This window comes from Ambystoma mexicanum, chromosome 6p (assembly GCF_040938575.1).
Source record: "Ambystoma mexicanum isolate Mex_15411 chromosome 6p, UKY_AmexF1_1, whole genome shotgun sequence".
Lineage (NCBI taxonomy): Eukaryota > Metazoa > Chordata > Amphibia > Caudata > Ambystomatidae > Ambystoma > Ambystoma mexicanum.
Genome location: NC_090935.1, coordinates 1,413,700,478 through 1,413,723,020, shown reverse-complemented (window position 1 = coordinate 1,413,723,020; position 22,543 = coordinate 1,413,700,478). Strand labels below are relative to the sequence as shown.

At 46.1% G+C, this 22,543-nt stretch overlaps 1 protein-coding gene across 2 annotated transcripts in view; it reads left to right on the top strand.

The window, feature by feature from the left end:
* Positions 1-461: 461 nt before the first annotated feature.
* POLR2B (RNA polymerase II subunit B) overlaps positions 462-22,543 on the top strand; it is a 616,839-nt gene continuing 594,757 nt past the window's right edge. Inside the window, exons 1-2 of one of the 2 annotated variants that reach the window (XM_069626112.1) lie at positions 462-625; positions 15,858-15,930. In XM_069626112.1, the coding sequence (XP_069482213.1) occupies positions 607-625; positions 15,858-15,930 (92 nt within the window). In that variant the 5' untranslated portion in view covers positions 462-606. The remainder of the gene's footprint in view (positions 626-15,857; positions 15,931-22,543) is intronic. The other variant, XM_069626111.1, reaches the window with a different exon arrangement.

The following is a 22,543-nucleotide window of genomic DNA, read 5'->3' as shown; positions in this document are numbered from 1 at the left end:
AAATGATCAGTAACCCTGGCATTACCCGCTAATTGACTGTATAACTTAACTGCACCCTGCTCGTCCAATGTGAATTCACACCTATAATGCATATGTACCAAGTGCTTTATATGTATTAACCTGTATCTATGTAAACATATACTCTTGTAACGTGTAAGCTTAAAGTATTTATGTCCTCGCGCCCTGATACTCTCGGGTCTGGCACGCGCTTTTAATAAACTAACAAACAAACATTAGTATAAAATAAAACTCTGTTCGTCCTCCACAGTTTCCTCCCAACAATCCCATAACCCACAGTGACTTCGACTCAGCATCGGAAAACCACCGTCTATAAAACTATTAATCATCCACAAATATATATTTTTTTAATTTGAACTCGGTAAGTCTATCTCGGATGGACAGGCGTGGCAAAGAATTATTCACGACCGACGTCATACAGGAGCGCCGCGTTCGTCATTTCCTTGCGCTTTGCCCGTGTTGGTACTTTACTTCCGGGTTGGTCCTGGGTTCATTGGCTGCGTATCTGTTTTGTGTAGTGGAGTTTGCTGCTTGCAGTCGCAGAACCATTTTTACCTTCGCAACCTCTGGGTCCACTGCCCCGTCAAGATGTACGACGGCGAGGAAGGTGAATTCCAGTTAGAAATGCGTTTTTATGCGCGCTCCCTGTAGAGGGAGCTCACATAAAGTTATCGTGCAACTTTAAATGGGGTACCGAGTTATCTACCTTGTTGCAAACAGTGAAACAATGTGCATGGGGCTGCTGTGTTCAGTTTCTGTCGAGATAAACACGCACCATTCTTCTATAAAAGCTTTGCAATGTTGTACATATTAAGGTGTACTTTGTTTTATCTGGTAAACACCGTAGCAGCGTGTGCTTTTGTCCATATCGGGAGAACGTGGTGCAGATTGTATTGTATACCACCCAAATCCGCATCTTTGACAAAATCGGATATGTTACACATATGCTCAATCTCGCTTCCTTTTTAATGGTCATTGCTCCTACCGCTTGGTTTTGTAGGTAATCGACAATACCATTAACGGTTCTATTTTGTCGATTGTTGTATTTCAATGCTCTTTAACACTTTAGCAAAGCCTACTCCAAGTTAACATGTTCTTTACTTTATTACGTTATTCCTGCACACATTCACGCCACAAAGGAGCATTGTTGGAGATGAGGGTTTGGACGGGGAGGATTTGTGGTCCTCGGTAGGTATGTTGACAATAAATTACAAAGTGAGTCTGTGACTAGTACAGAACGCTCTTAAAGACTCTCGTACCCTCTCATGAACACACAGATTCCCTTTCCTACGTTAAAGAGTCGCAACGTAATGACAGTCACGTAGAGTGTTAGTGCATCCAAATCGGGGCTTACACAGGTCCCCATATGCAGCTAACGACCATCTTTTTTTCCCTCTCCTATTCCCATAAACGCCCCGCCCCCCTGCATTCTAGTCTGACTCGATGGGTTGAAGCACACGTACTACTTTCTCAGATAGTAAAATGAAAGCCAAGTTAACTCTGTCCCCTTAACTTTGAGCTTTCGAGCCCAATGCCACAGTTGCCAGCCAATATCCCCGGCACGTTAGGGCGTTCTACTACCATCTACTTGTGATCAAGAGCGCCAGAAGGCGGCAAGGGGAAAATGTTCTTGGTGTAATGGGCAGAGTAAGGGGGTGACTGGCAAGGAAAACCACCGATCTATAAAAGAAGGGAAGAGAGGTGATGCAAGGAGATTGACTTAAGGCTCTTAGGATGCGTAAATGTGTTACAGGAGCATGAGGCTAAATTGCTGGGTAACGGGGATGCAACGGGGATGCAGAGCGACTGGCTGCCTACCTCTCCTATCCCAAAAGAGTCTCCGCAATACTGGCCGTCATCTCCTGCATAGACTGCGCCAACTCCCTCTATCTTGGCATCTCGGCACGCCAGCTCATGCAACTTCAACAAATTTAAAACGCAGCAGCCAGACTGCTCCTTGCTCTTTCGTCCAGAGAACACATCACCCCCGCACTTAGAATATTGCACTGGCTCCATTTTCGCCTAATAACCTTCAAAGCCATGTGCATCATACACCAAACACTCTATAATGCAGGATCCGAGTTCCTTCAGAGCAAAATCATCTACTACCAACACCCCACACACCCTCCCAGAATCCTCTGATGGGGCACAGCTCTCCTCCTCGCTATTCCTCCTAAGCACGACACCATAGTTGGTGGCTGGGCTTTCACTATCATAGTTTCCAACATCTGGAACATTCTCTCTGCACATTTGCCGCACCAGAAACTACTTTTCCTTCAAAAAGTCCTCCAAACCTTTCTATTTGCAGAATAATAAAAAAAACCTTCCAATTCCCAATACAAACTTGGAAAACACTCAGCACTGGCTGCATTTGTGGCGACCCTGACCTCTCAGCACCTGGCGGTGCCAGCCATTTTTGTGGCATCCCAATCTACACACACCAATCATGACCCTGCCTTCCCACAAGTACCACTAGCTGAATCGCTGCACCTGGCATGTATGGGAAAAACGGCAAATTGCACTAACGGTGGTTGTGATGGAGCCACCACCACGTCAATCTGACAGATTGATATGCACTGCAAGGAATTAGGAGGGGACATTTGCTATTGCCATCTCTCGCCTCAGTAGGCCAGGGGGTAGCTCCCAGTACAGTACTCCACAGGAGGCCAATCAAGAACCAGCCCCAGAATCGCTCTGGAAGGAAAGCGGGTGGGCAGGTATTGCGCATGTATGAACTAGAGGATGATCCACCCGTGGTAAAGGTAACCAGGTTCACTAAGCGCTCAACATCTGGGTAGTCTGGCCACGTTATCCACCTAAAAGAACCTACTAAGAACTAAGAGTACAACTGGTGCTCTTCTTGTTGCAAATAGTTGGAGCATTGCTGCAAATAGTTGGAGCATAGACTGTTGCTAACTGTTTTATCGCAGCCGCAAGAATCGACCGAAGAAGCCTATTGCTGAGCGGGTGCGCAAGCAGATCGCTACCGAATTCTGCTCGGTGTGTATAACCGGGGTGCATAATTTAAAGTTGTGAGCTGCCAGCCATAAAGTCACTCGCCACTTCAATTCTACACATAAGAGACTTAACACAATTTCTTACTCAACAAGAGTCAATTATCACTAGCAAGTGGCGAGTGTACACTTTGCACTCTGCGTATAACGCACAACTCCAGTGAACACTGTTTGCAGGCATGGCTACCAGCACACATCAGAATACAGCAAGGATTATGACAAAATGTGATCGTACTGTTCACATAACTCTCTGCCTACTCAGAACAGACTATGCTTGAACACCTCTGACATCAGAATGCAGCACATACCTGTGACAGATTAGGGACCACTGGACACATAGCACGTCTATATCTTGTGCCATCTCTCAGTACCCACTTGCATGCCTGACCGCATGGGTTGCTCTCTTCGCGAGCCTATCCAACCCTGCTAAGCCTTATTTGTCCAAATGCACACACGCATCCTAATTTTACTCCATGACCTCCTTAGAGGGCGTTCCCCCTAACAGTGCAGACTATAATAGTTGTAAAAGGTGCGATATAAATGACACATGCAATATATAGTATGTTGTACTTAAAGGATTTTGATTGTAATTGGATTTTTCTCCCAGTTACTATCTCTTCTGTTGCGTTCTTGTATGTGTGGGAATTTATAAAAGATCATCCTTGGCTTCTCTGGTTTGAACCCACACTGGTCCTTGGTTCTCTGTGGTTGTGATATGGTGATGGTTGGCTTTCAGTTGCTAGCTCATGATGCATGTCGAGCTTCATTGTATCGCCCCTCTGCATGCACCTCTCGGGCTCTGGCTGGACACGGCCATGCCTCTGGGGCCACAGCGGCCCGCATGCACTTCGCTGCAGTGCGGCAGCGGGTGAACCACGCAGAACCTTGCACGGCAGTGCATGACGGATACTGACCGGATGACACACTGGGGGGCTCGGCGAGTAGTGTTGGCCGAGCTGGGGTTGCCGGCGGCGCATCGGGGCTCCCTTGCTCTCTCTGCGGACTTTGACCTGCTGGCGTGCCCCAGCCGATCCCCCTCTTTTTCAGTTCCGCCAGAGCCCCAGGGGACCACTCCGGTGGTGATGGTGCACAGTGTAGATGTCCTTTAACATTAACATTGATGGCATGTGCCACACCTAGATGGAATCTTGGAAATTGGCCTGCGCCTCATCTAGTTCGGAGCGTGAGTATCAGCATGTGCCACAGTTAGATGATGATGTGAATGAAAGCATGGACCACACTTGGGACCACACTTGGTTGGAGTTGTGAAACATTGGCCATAGACGCATCTAGATGGAATTGTGGATGGTGGCAGGTGCCACTCCTGGATTGAGTGGTGGATGTCCGCATGCGCCACACCTAGATAGGATTGTGATAGTTGGCATGTTCCACACCCAGATGGAATCCTAGACATTAGAGTGCGTCACATCTAGTTAGGTTTGTGAATATCATCATGGGCCACACTTAGATGCAATCTTAGACACTAGGTGTCACATCTAGATAGAAATATTAATGTTAGCATGTGCTTAACTTGGATAGAAAAGTGAATGCTAGATAGAAATGTGAATGTTAGCTATGCCAATTAACCAATCCACTAACAATTTCACCCCTCTGCATACCCCTCTCAAACTCTAACCAACCACAAGCCTATGAACACAACAATCCGCACAAACATCACTTCACTGCAACAACAAAACAAACCACAAACTCGCACAACAGCCACGACGGCTGCTGACTGGAAAACATCCAAAGACCAGCCAACGGAGTTACCGGGTTGAGACTGCCAACAGCACACCACTGCTCTCTTTCACTTTTCCAGCTCATTCCCACTAACTCGCCCCACCTCCCCCCGCCGCCAGGGGACCACTCTGGTGGTGATAGTGCGCAGTACAAATATCCTTTAACATTAACATAGTAATGTTTCAATCGGAATGTCTTACAGTGGGCAGTCTGAAGGGTTGTCCCAGGCAATTGACTAGAAACCATGCACCCTACATTTGTGCCATAATATAGTGTCTCCTGATGTACTATCCCTTACCTCATCATCACATAATATGGCATAACGAGGCATAGAAACTGGAAAACATGTTTTGCATAAATGTAAGCAACTTGATGTAACCAACTGTGATGTTTCGAAAGGGAAAAAGGTTCTCCCTGCTTGTTATTGGGAGGTCTGTTGGGCAAGATATGCACAAACGGCATGGGTTCTGGGAGTTTCTCTACTACCGGCCTATATCCCGGGTTAGATTCTCAACGAAAGTCTTTAGCTCACGATCCTTTCACAGAAGAGAAATGTCCACTACATATCAGTCTTTGTCCTGCCCAAGGGCAGTCCAGCACCAAAATGCCTGGCAATTCTCTTCTGAACAAGAGTACGAACAGCAACCCCAGACACGTGTTTCGGCCTTGTTGGGAATTGTCAGTGAGGTGGAGCTGTGCCTCTCTAAGAACAGTGAGCAAGGGGTCCACATCTGGATTACCCTTGTAACTTGGGGTGAAAACCCAAAGCTACGTAATATGCAAAAACAAGGTGGGTTCTGGGAGTTTCTCTACTACTGGCCTATATCCCGGGTGAGCAGAGTCTTTAGCTCACTATCCTTTCACAGAAGATATGGCAACAATAAGTACCTCGAACCCTAACCGACAACACATCTTGCTGTGCAACTCACCCACCAAAATGATGCAGGTTACACAATGGAATGCATACCACTTCAAGACACGTGTCTACACTAAATTCCCTGAATACAGCAGTGTCTCACAACAAATACACAAACCTCCACACTCCTTGAACACCACATACAAGCAAACCAGTTATGGTAGCACAGAGGATCATATATTAAGCAGTGCTCCAGACAACTCACCAAATACCCAAAACTCACACTCCACAGATGGCGTATCTTTTCAGATCTGGACTTTGCAACTGTACCCAGCTCCTGTATTCATCCCGCAAATCCTAATGCTTAAATCATTAAAATAAGAGGTGTGCTATACAGGACTCGTTCGTATAGCATAGCCCTTTCTCACCCATTCTCCTGTAGGGCAGTACTCTGGACGGCCAAAGCAACTTGGGTGTCTGGCAGCAACAGGGGAGGGAATTAATGTTGGCACTGCTGCAGTTGGTCTCCCTATTTTAATCTCTAATGAGCTGACTGGATGGTGAAACTACACATTGGCCTGCCAAATTGATCTGGGACTGAGTGAGCGCCAGTGCAATGATGAGTCACTTCTTCTGGGGAGGGCAGAAGAGGAGCACTAAGTGGTAACACGATTGAACACTTGTGCCGGAGTGGGAGGTTGAATTTTTCAGACTTTGGGTATTAAGCTGCTTGCTATTGCTTTCAGTGCTGACACGTGTTTCAACCATAGGTTTTTCTCAAGGTGTGAACATAGTTGCTTCCTGTCCCCTGTGGGTCTTGTTAAGTATGGGTCCGGTGTGGGTAGCCGTGTAGCTTCTGTGCCCTGCTGGGCGAAGGAAGAGCTGCTTGGTCTCTGTGATCGTCTGGTTAACAGGAAGCAACTATGTTCACGCCTTGAGAAAAACCTATGGTTGAAACGCGCGTCTGCACTGAAAGCAATAGCAAGCAGCTTAATGAGTCTGAAAAATTGTACGCTAAGTTGCAAGTCACAAATATTTCTGACTTGAACGTGCAACTGACCATCTGGCACAAATCTTTTCTCAAAGCCTAAAATGGTGTCAACTATCATTGAGGAATGAAACTCGAGCACTTCAAATCAAAACAGGTTAACACCTGATCCAGCGCCACTGTTCAACAGGGTTCCAACCCCATCAATGGTGGAAAAAATAGAATTGTCTGGAACCCCAAGAACGTATAGAGGTTCTATCCACCCTGGCAAACAGTTTTGGGGGGATTGCGAGGGGGGGGGTTGAACTCTGCCTTCTCTTGACCCCTACCTGGCTATACCGATTAGAATCTACGCGTAAATGCCATCTCCAAAGCGTAGGATGTGAGGTCAGGAATCATTCCTATGACCCCTTAGTTCAACAGAAAAAGAGGGAGCTATGGAGGTCATTGAAAATGGGGGAAAATATTCCATCTGAGGACCACAGATCCTTGAAAAACACTTTGGCTATGCCTTCATAAACGGATGGTGCTGATCGATGCAGCAAATATGTCATATTTAATCGGGTCCAGGGATCTAGGCGCCTTTTGGCGATCAATCATTGGTGTGGCACGCTCTACATCATATGGCTTAATAAATCTCATAAGCAAACAGGACTGGGTGACCAATTCTGAATTTTATAGGGAGGCCTCTGCTGCTGTTACTGGAGGGAGGTGTGTTCAGCAGGGCCTTGGAATTCACAGAAGAGGGAATTGAGCTAATTCTGTGGAGCAAAAAATCACAGGCTGGTCCATCTAATGTGGTTCTTAAATTCCATCCGAAATTATGGGCTTGTTTATTGAGCACCCTCTTTAAAGGTAATCTGGCCAAAGCTCGCCAACAGGAGAGCTGGAGGGAAGTCTAATCGTGCCGATTCATAAAAACGGCCCCCCAGAGCGCACTCTTAACAACTATAGGCCGATTGTGCTGCTGGACATTCCATCTAAGATCTTTGTTGCTGAGGGATTTATCTTATTGGGCAAAAGGGGCTGGTAGATTGGATCCCCTGCAAACCGGCTTCCTCGAGGGGGCAGAGGGGTGACAAACGCAAACCTCTTACTACTGGGGCTGCTAAAAAGGGAGCCCATGGAGAGATCTAAACTGGTATATGCAGCCTTTATTGAATTCTCCATGGCCTTGGACAGCATGGGCACCTCCTATGGTCTAAATTGCGGACATTGGGCTGCCCAGAAGCACTCTAAAATTGGATTGTGGCCCTTCACTCAGACAGGACCATCGGGGCCCAGTTGAATGCTTAGGGCTAACTGTCAGCTGCCTTTGAAACCACCAGAGGCCTAAAACAAGGCTGTACTTTGGCCCTACTACTGTTCTTTTTATCTCCGACATCAGTGGAATCTTTGAAAATATTTGTAGCTTCTCACCCATCTACGTTAAATTTAGACTACCTATTTTATGCTGACGATTTGGTTTTTGATTACACACCAATCCGCCTCCAGCGAAAGCTGGATGCACTTGCAGCATATGCTAGTCTGAATAAATTGACTATCAATTAGAAGAAATCTAAGATTCTGATTCTTCGCCTAGGTATGAGGCAAAAATACAAGACTTTTCGCTGGTGTCTAAACAGTGAGGCATTGGGGAAAGTTCAGACTTTAGTTTATTTGGGCACTAGATTGCAGGACTTGCAGAGTAGTGACGAATTGCAGAACCTTTTGACCTCCAAGGTAAAAATGTTGTCGTCCCAGGCCGCTGTAATAATGAGAAAATGTGTTAATTATTTGTTTTCATTTTTTTTCTTCTTACTAACACCTGTGCTCAAATTATAAACTGAAAGTTGTCCCCTCTTTGACATACGGTGGGGAAAACAAGGGAATTCCACTACCGATATGCTGGGAAGTGATTGGTGGCCTCTTTTGGAGGAAAGTCCTGACACTCCAAGATGGTGTCTGCACGGCGGTGATTCCCTATGAACTAGGCCTGCCCTATTAAGTTTTAGATCTTGACAAAAAACCTAGCAGTACTGAAAAGCCTCCTTTGTGCTGAGCATGGTTCTATTTGGTGGGAACTGAGGCTGCTTCTAGACACTAAAACGTGGCCCTGCTTCAATAAATGGGAGCAGGAATGTTATCAACCCCTGGAAGAAAGTGGTATCTCAAGGGACATGTTCCTGAACTCCCCCTTAAAAACTAAAAGAATTAAAAGAAAGGGATTGGATCTTTACGATCGAAAAAGTAATATAAAATAAGAGATTTAAATATCTGCTTATTGATGTAAGGCCTGTGGGGATGTCACAATCTACTTACCCAGCCTGGCATGGCGTAGATTGGCTATGAGGCTGAGGCTCAATTTACTACCAACTAAAGCAATTGGGGGTGCTAAAGTAGGGATCCCATCCAAGTCAAGGAGCTGTCGCTATTGTTTGGAGCAGGGCCAGGGTGAGTCACTGCAGCAGTGGTTGCTGCATTGTGGGGCTCTAAATGATAGGCACCATCATTATTTCGATCATCTGGTTGACAAGTATACTGTCGGAGGAGTGGATATGGTCTTGCAACGAGTTATGAGTTCTTACGGTCGTCATTATTGGGTGGCAGCAGCACTTTTTTTAAATTTGTTTTTTTTGTTTTTTTTTTTTTGAGATGCTGAATTTAATGTAATTGGCTGTGACCCTCAATGGACTGTCAATTTATTTGTTCACTTATTGTCCAATGGTGTTTTATTTATGATTTTCGGTTAATTAAATTGTTTGCTTTTGAATTGATTTAGTATGTTTTAAGTTCATCCATAAAGTTTTTTATTTGAATGGCAATAGTTTTTTTTCCTGTTTTGATTGGAGAGTTGAATTTATATGTAACTATTATGTTTTTTTAGAAACTCTGTTAAAGGTTATTTTATAACCATATAACAAATCAATACAAAAAATGGTTTAATGTTCAATGCAGTTATTAGGTCAATATTGTTTTTGGCAGTTATTAGGTCAATACTGTTTTTGGCAATGTGCCTTTTTAGTTCTGATTATATAAAAAAGGATGGAGGGTTTCACCAGCAAATTATTGCCCAATGTCACTTTTAGATCTTTGGAACAATAAATTAAAATTTCTTACAAATCTTCAGGCAGGGTCCCAAATGAAAAAGGGGACTAGATCAATGTTTTATTCTGTTTCTTTTGGTACAGAAATATTCAAAGTTGTTAAAAGTGAAGCTTTATGCAGTGTTGCTTATATTTAAGAACCGCCTTTGATGTTTCTAGAAAGATTTGATGGGAAGTTTGACATAAAAGAAACTTCCCAGTTCCATTGATTTCGCTAGCACACCAGTTATATTCTGGGAACTCTGCAGTAGTGAGGTATGGTTTAGGGGGGGAATTGACACCATCATACACAATCGAAAAAGGAGTAAGACATGACTGTGTGATTGCTACAGTTTTATTCTGTGGTTATATCCAAGACAATTGGTGCAATAATGAAAGGTTGTCTGGACTGCCCTAAGCCGCAGCCGCAGGAATGCCCGTCTTTGCTCCAGATTCTCCAGGGCCCACAGCGGTGAGCACACACATGCACGGTCCACCATATGCCATCCTGCAGCTACCTCTCGTCAATTTAAAATATTGCCTTCCCAGCCACAGGCCAACACCCATAATACACAGATCGAGCCCTGCCGTTTGCTCTGAACATAATGCACCCGGCCTACAAGTGGCCCTGGTGCACATTGTGGCGCATACTCTTTCAGACCGCCTCACTTCAAGATGGCTGTGTAGTGTTGCCGCCACACTACCACCTTGAGAAACCCCCAACACACAAGTGACTCGGGATCTTAGTTCGGATCCAATGCCGCCACCCACGGTCACCAGCACTGTACCATGTGCAGATACCATCTCTTGCCCACTGTAACATAATGCACTGTTTTTCCCTCAACATGTTTCTATTGATGCTCCAAATATGCCACTGTTGCCTAATGTCATTTTTAAACCATGGCCACCATAGTGGTACTCCGTGTTGATGCATACAATGTTCCACTGAGAGATAATGTTTTGTTTACCCCACTGTTGCCACCTAGCTGCTCCCATTCTGCTGCCCATTGACACCCTCACGGTGCCACTGAGTAATAATGCTGCTAAGACCAAAACGTCTGCGCCAACCCCCCCGCCTCTCCCCCAGCATCTCTTAAATGTGCCCTAATTAATGCCCGATCACTTCCAGCTCATGCCCTGGACATAAACGACCTCATCACAACTGGGAACTTAGACTTGCTAGCTAGCACTGAGACCTGGCTCCATGAAGCCTCAGGACCAGCCTTAGCCCTCCTCAGGGATACACCATCTTTAGGCAAGACCGCCCCATTCTAAAAGGTGGTGGGGTAGCCCTAATTGCCAGTCTATTGCAATCGGAAAGGTCCAAGGGGAACTAGGCTTTAACGGTGACTATCTGCCTGTGAAAGTTAACCCATCACCTAACTGCACAGTCGCCCTCCACATCTCATACCATCCCTCAGGACCCGTTCCAGACTTCCAGGAATCCTTCTTACATGCCATTTCGGATAACCTGAAAAAATCCATCCTCTTGGGAGACCTGAACTTGGGCCTGAATGATCCCTCCGACTCACACGCCTCCCTCAACAAAGCTCTCTCTACCTTTAGGCTTTGAACAGGCAGTCACCAAACCTACCCACTGTAAAGACCGCACCCTAGATTGGATTGCTCACCACAATTGCAACCCTTCCATTACCCCTCTTCCCTGGTCGGACCACCACGCCATCCACTTTGAATTCCAACCTACCAAAAGGCATGCATAGCACCTACCCCCATTCCCAGCGGCCTTTGCCAGGAGCTCACGGCAGCTCACCCAAGGATAGACTCCTTCTCACCTACTCGTCCCAGCCCTTCAGCCACCTTTCTCTAAGGTCCCGGACACTCTGGCTGCCAACTACATCTCTACCATCTCACAAGCAGTAGAAGCCATAGCACTGCTCACCCTCAGGAAGCCCAAACGCACCAAAACATACCAATGCGTGGTTCACACCTGAGCTACTCGAACTGCGGAACAAGAAAATAATTGCAATCTCATCTTGGCTAGCCAAACCTAACGACTCCACTGAAGTTACGTTCAAAACGCTATCAAAAGAATACAAAAATGCTATTACCAAAGCCAAATCAAACTCTTTCAACTCAAGGATCACAAATGCTAAGTCGGGATCTAAAGAGATTTGCCATTTTTAGAGAACTGGAATCCCCAGCTCGCACCCTGCCTTCCCTCTCTAAAGACAAGGAATGGTGTAACAGTGTACAGAAAGCCATGATGGACAAGCTGAACTTGCTTCAGAATAAAATTGATTACCAGATGGCATTAGGGAAACCTATCTCCTCGTCCAGTGCAAATCGCCTAACAAAGCTCCTCTCTTCTCCTTTAAGGAAATGAGTGAGCTAGAAGTGTCGGCACTCCTCAAATCCATTAAGCCTTCTAATTGTAAAGGAGAAACCTCAGCCCAGCTGATCAAAGAGAGCGCAGCCACCCTAACGCCATTACTGCTTTCATGAATGCCTCCTTTTCGACTGGCCAAGTCCCAGCATCCCTTAAAGAAGCTTGGGTACGACCCAACCGTTCCTTCAAACTACCGGCCTATCACCACGGTCCTCACCTTACTTAAAATCCTGGACAAAGCAGCTTACCTGCAGGTTCACAATTTCCTAGAGTCCAACAATTTACTCGGTCTTGGGCAGTCTGGCTTCAGGCCCGGCCATGGAACCGAAACTGCTCTACTGGACTTTAAAAAAAACGATTGATTGACCAGAGGGACGCAGGCAGACAAGCTCTCCTCCTGTTCCTCTATCAGCAGCATTTGACCTGGTGAACCATGAAACCCTCTACTGCCAATTTCTCTCCTAAAGCCACACCCTGGGTCACATCATTTCTCCAGGAAAGAATGATGAAGGTCTTCTCAGACCTAGCCTCTGTGATCCTATCTTAAGTGTGAGGTCCCTCAAGGGTCATGTATCTCACATACCTTGTATGACCTACTCATGAGACCTCTGTTTAACTTCCTGGACACGCGTGGCATCACATATACTAACTATGCCAATGACACGCAGATCTTCATCCCCCCTTAGGGGCGACTACGAAGCTGACCGTAACACTCGTAACTCCATCTACTCAGATTCAAACTTGGATGGTGGAAAATTGGTTGTGCCTCAACGGCGATAAAACAGAGATGCTACTCGTAGGTTCGCCAGGTACTCTTGAGAAACTTGACCTAAAGTACAACTCCTTCTTGATTGATGACGCTCCCATCACGGGCTCTCATGCAGTTAAAACCCTGGGGGTCTATCTAGACTCGAACCTCACAAGGGACAGATAAGTCAACGCCATCTCATCTGCTGCGGCCTACAATTTAAACTGATCACAGCAGCAAAGCTGTACCTAATAAAACAGAATTGCCTTACCATAGCGTGTATAGGCTAGACTATTGCAATGCCCTCCTGGCTGGCACCTCAGCCAAGAATATCAAAGCTTCAGGCAGTCCAAAACAATACTCTCACAGCAGCCACCGGCATCTCCAAACGTGACCACATTTCAGCAACCAGAAAACTGGTCCACTAGCTACCCATCGGGAAACACATAATGTTCAAAACTCTTGCACTTACACACAAGTACCTGCAGGACACCACTCCCCTTTACCTCTCTCTCAAAAAGAATTGCCAAGCCTTCCTCAGACAGACCCACCAGAACAGCCTACTTAAACAGGATCAGCATCCCCAAGACCCTCAGAGCTCGTGCAGGAGGAGCCAGCTTCCCTGTCATTGCAGCCACCAACTGGAACTTGCTCCCTCCGCACGTAAGAAATATTGACTCCTACACAGCATTCAGGAAAGCTGTCAAAACTGTATTGTTTGTTTGAGGGTAACTGTTTCTGCCACAAACATCCTGTATATGCATTATTGTACAGAACCAAACTAGGCTTCTGCTCACTGTAACCACGAGCTAAGCCTTAATTCTGTAACTAAGACGTATGCCTGCAACAGCGCTTCGATGCCCTTGCGCTGTAGCACGCTTTACAAATGCAAAAAAGAACTCTGTGGAACTGGGAAACGTGTGGTGTGTGTGTGTGTGTGTGTGTGTTTTTTTTTTTTAATTTATTTTTTGTAGGCTATGCTGGTAAGCTCAACAAGAAAACGTGTGGGAACCCAGTCATCTCCAAGTTCAGATGTGAAAAAATGTTTAACACATTTAAGGGCATCCTCCGGAAGGATGCTGGTATACAATGACTGAATGTCCATGGTTACCAGCATGTCCTCAGGAGGGCTGAGCTTCATGCCTTCAAAACTTATCTCTGATGTAACGCCTTGGATAAAGCATCTCGTTTTGTAACTAATGGGGGTTTTACAATGTGGTCGACAAATAGGCATATTGGCTCAAGTATAGATCCACATCCTGCCACGATAGGGTTGCCTGAGAGATTGGTTCTATCTGTATGCACTTTGGGGAGCTCATAGCAATGAGGAATGTGAATGTCTGAGAGATTGAGTAAGTTCTATTCCTTTTTTGGATATCCAATCCCTTTGGAAATCATAGGTTGTGGTGTCTTCTAACTCGCTGGATGTCCTTTGTCGGATCCCTTTTAGTGGGCTGTAGTTTTGTGCATCATTTAACAGATTACCATTTTAAAAAAAATAAATACTGTATTGAGGTCACCCCAACTATTCCCTCGCCCTTGTCAGCGGGCTTAACTACCAGGTTGCAGTTCTTTCCAAGAGTTTTTAATGCTTGACTCTCGGCATTGGCAATGTTACATTTTATCATGTGTTTGGTTGACTGTAGCATGCCAATGTGCAAGTACACTTTTTTCAAATGTGATCATTTCCTTTGACATCTGGTTTTCCTGTGGGGTTTTACTTTATAAAGAATATGAACACATGCTGTATTCGTGAGTGCTTCCGATCATTCTAGATTTGCACCAAGTGCATATGATATGCACAAATAGCTATACATGCCTTAATCGTGAGGATTTGGTGTAACACCACTACGCATGAACATGTTACCTCACCACCACTGTTGATGGCATTTCCTTAGAAGTGCAACATTGTAGAAAAGTGATAGCTGCACCATTATCAGTCAGCAGAATTGGGAGGAATAATGGGCTTGTCACTGAATACACTCGGTCACAACACGTTTGTGGTGGCCTTTCTCAGCAAAGGGTTATTTTCATCATCACCGTGGTTTATTACTGTAATCCCACACATTCATATGCAAATATAATAAGCAATGAAGAGGAAAACGCTGTTTTATTAAGTTGCTTTTATTTGTTCATGTTATTTTTTTATTCTTCTACCTGGGTTGGATTTCCGTTTATATGATTAGAATTGTTGTATGTTCATGGTTTTCGTGTATTTTTTCTTCACTTTTGGTTATTTTCTTTTAACAAGGATGTACTTATTGGTGCACTTTTGAATTACTAACAGTACATGGTTACACATAAGAATCTGATCTACTAATTGAACCCATTCACTGTATCAGCATGAGCCCTAAAGAAGAGCTAGGCTCAGATCAAACTTATATAAAATATGGTCTACTCCACTATTCACACTAGTGAAGCAATTTACATTCCATTTGTTTTAAAGTTGTAATAAAGCAAGCTGTCCCATCTGGTCATTGTAATGGAGGCTTAAGTAAAGGGCTGTCATTGCTAGTTCGTTTTAAGAACAAGTTAAAAGCAGCTTGTTCAGACCGCAGGATGTGTCCACCTGTTTTGTTGGAATGAAGTAGCTTGTGATTGTGGGCTATTCCCAGCCATACAGACTGCATAAAATTAGGTCTCTGCCGCCCCCGTCAGTGGACCCGATTGCTTTCTGCTAAGCGATTTCACAGTGGCATAGATGGAAAGTTGCTAAATGGACTGGAAGCTGCAATTTCTTTATGCGACTTTGGCAACACTGAACATGGTAGGTAGGATTACAAAATGTGGTCGGTTGTTGGTGACCTTCTAGTGAGCATCTGGCCCAGCTATGGTCACTGGGGGTAATTGACACGTTTGGTGCCTGTAAGGGCTATTATGATTTAGATACATAAACAGTTCAGTGACCATGTGCTTTGAGAGTAGCTTACAGTTTATTCCAAGATAACATTGGTTGCCAGGGGCACACTGGATGCCATCATCCAAAAAATCATAGCTCCCCTATAAGATGTAAAATCATAATTTACTGGGAAAATCGAACAGTGTTCACTTATGCCAATTATTTTGTTTGAATCCCTGCAGATATGCAATATGATGAGGAGGAGGATGAAATCACTGCAGATTTATGGCAGGAGGCCTGCTGGATTGTTATCAGGTAAGTTATTCACGTGGCTACTCCATAGTGCACATAGTCAAGTTACCTTTTTAAAAATAATGCATGTTTCAGTAAATTGGATACCCTCTTATACCAAGTGTTTGTGTTTAATGGGGAGGGGTTCTGCATACAGGGAGCAGGGCTGAGGGAACCAAGCATTCCAGTCTACCACACGTGATTTGAATTTGGAGGTGTCTTGAGTGACCGCCTTGAGGCAAAGCCACTGGTTTTTGTTTTTTTATATTAAACATTTATGGACATGTATTTGTTGGCCCAGCTCAAATATGACAGCTGAAGGGCTGGTCATCCCTGGACTTGTTATTGTTCGGTAAGAATCTGTAGAGTCCAACTGGTGTGGGACTTTAAAAGACTTCTCTCTTGGTATTAGGTACCCCACTTGTTTTAATATAGGCCTGTACTACACAAGTTGGTAGAGTGACTGCGCAGCCATGCTTATCTTAAGAGGGGTAATGTGAGCTGTACAATGAAATTAGTGAATACGGGTATCCAAGTAAACTCTTACATACTTAAAGTTGTAATATAAATATTTATATATACACAAGGATAATTAGACCATCTTTAAAAAGCAGCAGCTGAAAAATATAAATAAAAGTTGGGATCAGTTCAAAAAGAGCAATAAGTAGTGAGTTAAACTTTTCTTATGCTACACATATTCCAGTACATCTGACTTCAGTACTAGCACTTATTTGTGATCACCATTACAATATTCAGTTTTAAGAAGGGAAATGTTAGTCAGATCAGAACATACTTTGTAAGTAGTAAAACAGTTAGTTTCTCCCAGAGGGATGTAGGCAGTCTTTTATTCCAGCAATAATGGTGTTCAATTAAAAATGGTGTTCAATTAAAACCTATAAGGGAAGAAGCACTGCTAAAGCCAATGGGTCCAGAAGGGGTCTTTAGGGAATCGGAACAGCCAAAGTCAATGTGACAGTTCAAAGTTCTGATGCTCTTAGAAAATGTTTTAAAATAGTCAGTAGTTCAGTAGAAGCTCAAGAGGAGACGCCTTGAAGAGCTGGGAGGCCAGTGCAGGTGAGTTGAGGTCAACTCAAAAGGGTTAAAAATAGTACTGCCCAAAGTAAGAAGCGCCACAAATAGCAAAAGGTAGATGTACCCCAAGCTCCCACAGTACCTAAGAATTGGTTCCATCTCGATGCCTTCCTTTTGCAGTGTAGCAGACCCTTGTTCCTGGTCCTTGGTCGTGGTGACAAAAGGGAGGACGTCTGGCAGGCTACTGCTGCAGCACTCGAGTGAGGGACTCTGCAGCAATGGATTCTCCTTAATTCAGCAGCCTTTTTCTCAGCGCCAAAGATGAACAGCCCCGGTTGGAAGTTACTTGATTCCCTCAGTCCTGAGCTCTGGATGAAGATTTCCTTCTTCTGTCGGGTCCTCTGGATGCCCACAAAGTTTTGGCCGGATTCGCACTTCCAATGCACTCGATGATGGTCAGGGGTCCCCGGGCATTGGGAGACTGCAGCCTTGGAAAGTCCCAGCAAGTCGGGGGCTGCGCCAAAATGAAGCTTGTCTCAAGGCTAGTTGGACCCACCAGCCCAAGGTAGGAAGTCCCAGTCGAAATGAAAACGGGGTCGGCACAGCTGCAGGGCTTGACTGGGCAGTTTGCGGTCCATGGGGGTGCTGCTGGCGTCTCTTCGCGGCTTCTTCGCCGGATGTTCTCCAGTGGTCGACTCTGCCTCTAGTACCCAAAACCTTGTCTTCTAAGCAAGTTCTCATTCACAGCCCCAGGCTGCCAATCTCCCAGCAGGGTGGCTGTCCTGAACAGCCAATCGGCACTGGTTTCACTCAGGCACACCCAGAGACAAAGGACAGGGAAGTTTCGGGACCCTCCCTCACTTCCTGCCTTTCCAGGGACACTGGAGCCTCAGCGGGGTTCAGGGCTAAAGCCCGCCAAAGGCAAAATGCACGAAGGTCTCAAACCACGATTCAAACAGAGTAAAAGCCCCGAAAGAGCTGATGCTGGCAAAAAGAAGTCTGGGACCATTTTTGGGGAAAATGGTCACCCTTGGGTGCTGTAATTCAGCTGAGGAATCAGCCTGCAGATACATGACACAAAAGTAGTAAAAAAGAAACCACTGCCACCAGCCATTCAAGTTGGTGTAACAAAGTTACATGAGAAGTGGGATAAGGAGTTACTAGGTGTAACCCCTTGGCACTCCACATAGGGTGGTGTGTGCTGGACCCACAAAAGACATAGTACGATAAGCCATCTTACTATTCTTGGGAACAGTATTTCACCCAAGAAAATGTTTTTAAACATTAACAAGTCCACAGGACTTCTCAGTGGCACTGCACAAAAGGTGTTGTGTCACCATGCAAGAAGCAGATGTCTATGGCGTTTACTAGACTACATTGAACATTATGAAACCTAAGTGGCGACAGAGTAGCAGTCTCGGCTACCCTCTGCAGTTGTATCCTGACTTCTGACAGTCTGCCTTCTGTCTCCATTGCAAGTGCTGTGGGAGGAGCACTAATAAAAACCCCAGCTCCGTGGCTGAGTAGCGGCAGAGTAGCAGTCTATGGATGCCAGAGACGCTACCCCGCTGAGTCCGGCTACTGAAGGACGCCGACTCTGGAGTTCGAAGCTACGAAGAGATGATGATGGGAAAAAGAAAAAAAACAGCACCGTAGGAGAAATCGGCGCTTGGGGAGAACCAAGCCCCTCCGCCTCCCCTGAGACCACTGTGTGAGGAGCCGCTGAAATCTATCTATAGCCCTTCAGCTAGGAATGTGGGGGAGCCTCCTATGGCCTTCCAGACCAGCAATAAGATCAACTCGTCAAACATACCCACCGCCTCCCAGACTAACTGGAAGACCATCGGCAATTATCAGCTGCCCGGGGTGTGGGGGGGAGGGGGGAATTCTTCCAGCGAGCCAAGAAACCCAGAGGAACTTTTAAATCCGGCGGCTGCAGATGGCGCAAGCGCCCACAGACAGCCTCGACTTACCTTCGTCTCCTTCCCGCGGTTGGGGCCTGCTGGTATGTGTCCCGCTCGTGGCCGATGGCTCTGCTCCGCCTGTCGGAGGAGGGACGGAGCCGACCCTCGGGGGTGCTTTCGGAACCGGAGATGGTTCTCCTCATGTTTCTGAGTGGCAGGGAGGCTGTTCCAGAGGCAAGCCCCAGCCGAGGAAAGATCTACACCCAACTCGTTGCTTGTAGAGGGACTGACCCTGAGGGAGTTGCAGTAGTGGAGGGCTCGAGTGCAAAGGTATTTACGGAGGAAGAGTTGAAGGTATTTTGGACCCAGGCCCCAGAAAGGCTTGTGGACAATGCAGCCACTGGGAGCCAATGAGGAGATTTCAGGGCTGGAGAGATGCGATCCCAGGGCTTGAGGCCAAGGACAAGTCTCGCAGTCCTTTTTTGGATGCGTTATGGAGAGTAGAAGCAGGCAGATTTAGAAAGGAGTTGTTACAGTAATCCAGCCTAGCGAGAACCAGAGCTCTATAGACAGTAAGCTTCTGGGGGGAAGCAGAGGAAAGAAAGAATACTTCTGAGGTAGTGTGACTTCTTAAAGACATCAGAGATGTGAGGAGAGTAGAATCGAAGATGACCCAAAGGTTCTTGGCCCTCTTCCTGCTCCCACCTGTGAGGCTAAGGGAGGCAGGCCAGAGAGTGACGGGAAAGGAGGGTGCAGGTGTGCCGATGAGGAGAATCTCTGTCTTTACTGGCATTGGGCAGAGATCATTGCCGGCACATCACTCCTGGATGGCAGACAGAGATGAGGAAGCGGTGGCAGAGGGAAGCCTGAAAACCAGCTTGAATGGAGCAGAGTGGCAATGCAGTGGGCAAGCAGTGCCAGGTATTGGTTGAACAGCCAGGGGGAGAGGTTGAACCCCTGGGGAAAACCACCAGTAGAGAGTGAGATAGAGGAAAGGAAGGACCCAAGTTGGACCTGGGAGGGTTGATCAGAGTGGAAAGAGGTCAGCCAGGCCCAGGGCCAGATCGCTAATACCCATGTTATCACAGAGACGGTTGAGCAGTCAGGGTTGTTCCGGAGAGCAGTTTCCGTGCTTCTGGCAGCTCTAAAGCCAGATGTTCGTGGAGACAAACGGGATCGGTGTGAAGATTAAGCTGGGAGATGGCCAGCTTTTCCAGGAGTTTGCCCAGGAAAGGAGTGATGGAGATCGGGCGATTGTTAGCTGGGCAAGAAGGGTCGGCTGTGGGTTTCTTGAGAAGAGTGTGCACAAGAGTGCTTTAGATGGGAGGGGAAGGTTCCGGAGGCGTAGGAGAGGTCGCAGAGGGCGGCCAAAGCAGGAGCAAGTGAGTCTTTGATGGTTTTACATGAACAGGGGAGAACCTGTTTCGACAAGACGTTCATAGATCAGACTTGTCTAGAAACCTTGTCAGGGGAGAACAGAGGAAAGGAAGAGAAAGAGGGGGCACGGGGTGCGGCTGCAGGAGGGCCAGAGTTAGCAGGAAGGGAAGAGGAGAGGATGGATTGGATGTCCTGGGTTTTAGAGATGAAATGAGAGGCAAGGGCTATGCAAAGGGCATGGGAGGCAACAGGAGAGGTAGACTGCAGCAGGTTTGGCCAGCTCCTTGCAGATTTTAAAGAGTTAGGCTGAGTTGTTAGATGCTGCAGAGACGTGTGCTTGGATGTGGACTCTCTTCTTAGTTCGGATACTGTTAGCACATTTTTGAGAATTCTCCCGAATTCCCATCACCATAGACACCCAGCAACTGGAAAGTGTGAGCCTTTTTTTCCCACTCTTTTATATATTTTGATGTGTGTTTTACTCTTGTGTTCTTTGATTATGGAGTTTTAAGATAATTCCACAGGTATCTTTTCATGTGTTACACTGCACCTTCAGTGCAGTAGCACAAGGAAGTCTTTCAGACTTCCCAAAGGTTTAAATACCTTCTATGGGATAAACTGTTTCCCAGAGAATGTAAGGTTAAATTGACTTTACTAGTCTTTTTAAATTCCTAGACCCAGCACACACTATCTTCCTATAGATTGTTGGAGGGGTTACCTAGTATCCCCCGTGTCTGGAAACTCATGTAGCAGTCAAATGCTACCCTTTTCTATCGCAATGGCTGGTGGCAGTGGTTTTACAACAAACTACCATTATTTTTCCCAACCGCAAACACCAGTAGCTAAAAATCACAGGAGCCATGTTTTTCAAGAAGGCGCCTTAAGCCCCTTTGTTTAAACCAGTCCCGGGCTTCTTTTTTCGTTGTTTGTTTGGAAAGGCCCTTCTAGAGTTTGTCTCTGCGCGCCTAATCAGGTTTGGTCCCTTGTTTCCATGCCTTTTGGCGGGCTTCAGGACTGAAGACGGCCTCTGGCGCCTGAGTGTCTGGGGTGGGCAGGAAGTGAGTGAGGTGCCCGATCCCTGTGCTTGGTCTCCTTGGATCCCAAATGCACTCTGGCGTGATTGGCTGGCTGACTGTCTGGCAAGGACAGCCACCCTGCTCGGTGAGTGGCAGCTAGGCTGGAATGAATGGGAGAAAACTGTTTAAAAAAAGGCCAGTCTCTTGGACTGGAAAGCAGTCGACCACTGGAACGAAGGAACCAAAGACAAGCTGGAAGAGGACGGCTGCTGCAACTCCTGCACCGTTGGTTTGCCCGGTGAAGCCCTGCTGCAGGTCTGAATTGCCAAGTTCATCATGACAGAGAAGCCCCTTCAAGGACGACTTCTCCCCTTTGAGTTGGTGGGACCAAATCAACTCGTAAGCCACCTGGATACCATTCTCGGAGCTGGTTCGGATTAACAAGGGGGAAGGACACCAGCTTGTGTGCTTGATGAACAGCTACTCGAACTGAAGTGACTCAATTTTGTCCGCGTTTTCCAACGGACCCGTGCTGTGCAGGAGTCCCACAACGTCCTCCCTCTTGTCCCCACGACTGAGGCTCAGGAACTGTGAGATCTGCAGGAACCGCCCGGAACCAACGTCTTCAGTGGCATTGTTTGCTTCATACTAAGGTACTGTGCCAACCCGATTGAGAGAATGCTTCTCTTGCTGTCAAAGTTCGTGAAACCTTCCCAACTTGCAGGCCTAATCGGCTTGTGACCCAACCTATGATTCTTTTTCATACAAACTACTTTGAACTTTCGCAAAGGCTTTACTGTTTACTTCAAGAACTGCTTTTCTTTCCAAGACACTAGGCCATTGACTTTGGCGTAGGCCTATTGAACTGAATCGAGTCCTCCAGTGAACTATAACTATTTACACTGACTAAAAAAGTATTTGTGATCTATTCTGCTAACTTGTGCCTTTTTACTCCCATTGAAAGTAACTGAAATGCCTATTTCACGGGAGCCTCATTTGTTCAGAAACAAATTGGTTTGCTATTGAAGTATATTTGTGTATATTATTAAGTTGCTTCCCTCTAGTGAAATGTTTTGTAAATGATTGTGTAAAATTAAATGCTTTACCAAGAAACCTTGAGTGTCTACTTGAACCACTGTGATTGTAAGACCTCTGTCTAACCTCTTGTACTGCTCACATTCCCTCTTGAGATGAGCCTGGCTGCTCAGCTCGCTACAACAACACTGTAGTACAGACTTCTACCAAAGGTGTGTTTTGCCAACACCTGGACTCTTAATTGTATGTTGTGGTCCCAGACACATTGCCGGT